The following is a 3,144-nucleotide window of genomic DNA, read 5'->3' as shown; positions in this document are numbered from 1 at the left end:
ATTTTCAACACTCTCATACTTGATCATATCCCACCTCTAATTACCAATTACCATGGCTTCCTTGTTCAATCACCATCCCTTCATTTGCTCCCTCCTCATCATCTATATCATCTCCACCACCACCACCACCACCAATGCCGCCGCCACCTTCCGCCCCAAAGCACTACTCCTCACAGTCTCAAAGGACTCCTCCACCCTCCAATACACAACAAAACTCATCCAAAGAACTCCACCAGTACCAGTAACCTTAACACTCGACCTAGGTACTCCGTCCACATGGGTTCTTTGTGGAAACCGCTACGTCTCCTCCACGTACCGTCCTGCTACTTGCGGCTCTACCCAATGCACACTAGCAAACTCCAAAATTTGTAGAACGTGCCCTCCTCCAGCTAGACCCGGGTGTAACAACAACACATGTAGAAGTCTTTCTCTAAACAACCCCTTCACCAACATCACCCCACGCAGAGGCGGCGAGCTAGCTACCGACATAGTCCGTATCAACTCCACTGACGGGTCTAACCCGGGCCAACTAGTAACCATACCCAAGTACCTCTTTGTTTGTGCGCCCAAGTCCTTGTTACAAGGCCTAGCAAAAGGAGTGTCTGGGGTTGCTGGCCTAGGGAAGTCCAAACTCTCTCTCCCTTGTCAATTTTCCTCAGCTTTCCGTATCCCTCAAAAATTCGCGCTATGCTTAGCTCCCCTTAGGGAAAACGGCGTCGTCTTTATCGGGGACGGACCTTACAATTTCTCCCCTAATATAGATGTTACAACCTTGCTTTCTTACACTCCCCTTATCCATAACCCGGCCCGATCCGGGAACTACTTCATAGGAGTACAAGGAATCAAAGTTGGAGGAAAGGAAGTTCCGTCAATAAACAAGTACTTGTTATCTATAAATAGAAAGGGAAGTGGTGGAACCATGATAAGTGTTAATCATCCATACACTCTTTTGGAAACTTCTATTTATAAGGCTGTCACTACTGCCTTCGATCAACAACTGAGAAACTCATCTTTCCCAGCTAGAAGAGTCAATCCGGTCGCGCCATTCAAGCTGTGTTACGATCCTACATCGCTCAGTTTCACAAGGATTGGGCCCGTAGTACCCGATATTGATCTTGTGTTACAGAGCGAGGACGTGTTCTGGAGGATAGCAGCGACGAACTCCATCGTGCGGGCTAGTGATAATGCGTATTGTCTTGGTTTAATGGATGGTGGAAAGAACCCAAGGACGTCAATCTTAATAGGAGGGTTTCAAATTGAGGATAATTTGTTGGAGTTTGATCTAAATAAGTCTAGGCTTGGGTTCACTTCTTCTTTGATTTATGATCGGATCAGATGCTCATTCTTCAACTTCACGTCTAATGTATTATAAGTAAAAAATAAAATGTAAGATTAGATGACGCTTAATTATGTATGCAAGTCACATGGAAGTGTCTAGAAGTTGGCAATTGTATGCTAGAATACCAATAAATAAAGTTATGAATTTTATGAGAAACGTAATACGTAGTATTTGACTTTGCTTATTATTAATAGTAAAGTATTTGTAGTCACAAAATCTATGTCAAAGTGGGAAATATAAGGAGGGAACTTTATTGACTCAGGTGGTCATTTATGATCTGCCAAATTTTTTTGGAAAATGAAATAAAGGAAAACAAAATAAGAAACCACACAAGGAGATGGTCATGCTAAAATCCAGGAATAGGAACGAAAAATGAGTCCACCAATCCACTAGAATACTTAGGTAGAAACTAAAAAAATAAGGCAAGTTTTAATTGCGTAAATTAACTAGGGAGAATAAGATGGTTTTAATGCTTGTGAATTTGTATCTTCTGGTCGTGTACTTGGGTTGTATATATAGATGCTTGGCAACTGCTACTATACATGATCAATCAGAATCCCTTCAATATATATAGGAAGCGGTTGTACTGTCTTTTTTACCACGTCCTCCATGTTTGACTCGCTCCCTTCAACACCACTTGGACGTGCATAATTAACTGGTTAGACCCTTAGAGCGGCGCAGCTGCTTGAACCCAAACCCATTATCCTTGACCTGATTTCTCTTATAATTTCGCCATGGCTCTGCTGTCGTCTGTCATCTCTTGGCGTCGCAACATAGCTAAGGCGTCATGGAAATAATTATGGTCAAGATAAATATCTAGCTACACGACAAAATCATACGACAAGAAAATCACGATGTTAGTACAGAAAGTAGCATAACAGTTTACCCCCAATTGTGATTTTGCGAGAAACTGGAGCAAATTGACAATTAATAGGACTCTCAAAAATATAGGAATTACACAACCCTAGGAATTCTAACAACTGCCGCAATAAATATCAGGAAAAATCAGAGCAAAACACAAAAATATTTCAAAAAGTTCTAGATCTGAGAATTGGAGGAGATAGAAAGAAAGTGGTTCAACATCTTAAGCAGCTTCGGTCTTCTTCAGGTCATTCTCGCTGAATTCTTATTCTTTGAAACTTCTTTCTTTTTGATTTGCTTTCCGATATGGCTAGATCAAAAGTTTTAGCCCCTAAAGAGAAGGGAAAAGAGATGGTCGAAGTCGTTGTGAAGTTCATCATCTTTCTCTCCCTTCCTCCCTATCTTCATCTCTCTCCTAGTTGAATACTGGACGCAAAATCAAAATATTTTGAGGTATGCTTAATGCGTGAACCCATTAAAGGATTTGGAGGAATATAGTATGAAAGAGAGATTTACACACTACTACAAATCCCGTACTTTAGAGACGCTTTTTCGGCCTTTTATCGACGCCTTAAATCGTCGAGAAATTTCTGCTCGGCGCTTTTCGGAAGCGTCGTCGAAATGTGAGTCGAGAATTTCTCGACGCCTTTAAGCGACAATAACCTCGACGCTTTTTGTGGTCATGTCCTTTTGTCCAGCGTCGTGAATCTCGACGCTCTTCTGCGACTAGAAATTTTATACAGCGTCTATAATTTCCCACTTACCCGCCAAGCTCAAAATAGACAAAAGCTTTATTTTTGCGACGCGTTTGGTTGTCGATAACTTCTTTCAACCGGTTATATGTTTGAACTAACAGTACTATACCAAAAAAAAGTCAATAATAGACGATTTAATATAAAATAAATAAACTCTGTTATAACAATCTAGCAGCAACAGATTGCATA

General features: G+C 41.0%; 1 protein-coding gene across 1 annotated transcript; it reads left to right on the top strand.

Moving 5' to 3' along the window:
- On the top strand, positions 1-1,495 carry LOC110800428 (probable aspartic proteinase GIP2). The gene has a single exon (XM_022005737.2). It carries the CDS (start codon positions 53-55, stop codon positions 1,370-1,372), a length of 1,320 nt encoding a protein of 439 aa, XP_021861429.2. The 5' UTR covers positions 1-52; the 3' UTR covers positions 1,373-1,495.
- Positions 1,496-3,144: the final 1,649 nt, after the last annotated feature.

The sequence above is a fragment of the Spinacia oleracea genome, chromosome 3 (genome assembly GCF_020520425.1).
Source record: "Spinacia oleracea cultivar Varoflay chromosome 3, BTI_SOV_V1, whole genome shotgun sequence".
Lineage (NCBI taxonomy): Eukaryota > Viridiplantae > Streptophyta > Magnoliopsida > Caryophyllales > Amaranthaceae > Spinacia > Spinacia oleracea.
The sequence above is the reverse complement of the archived record's forward strand: the minus strand, read 5'-3'. Positions and strand labels throughout refer to the sequence as shown.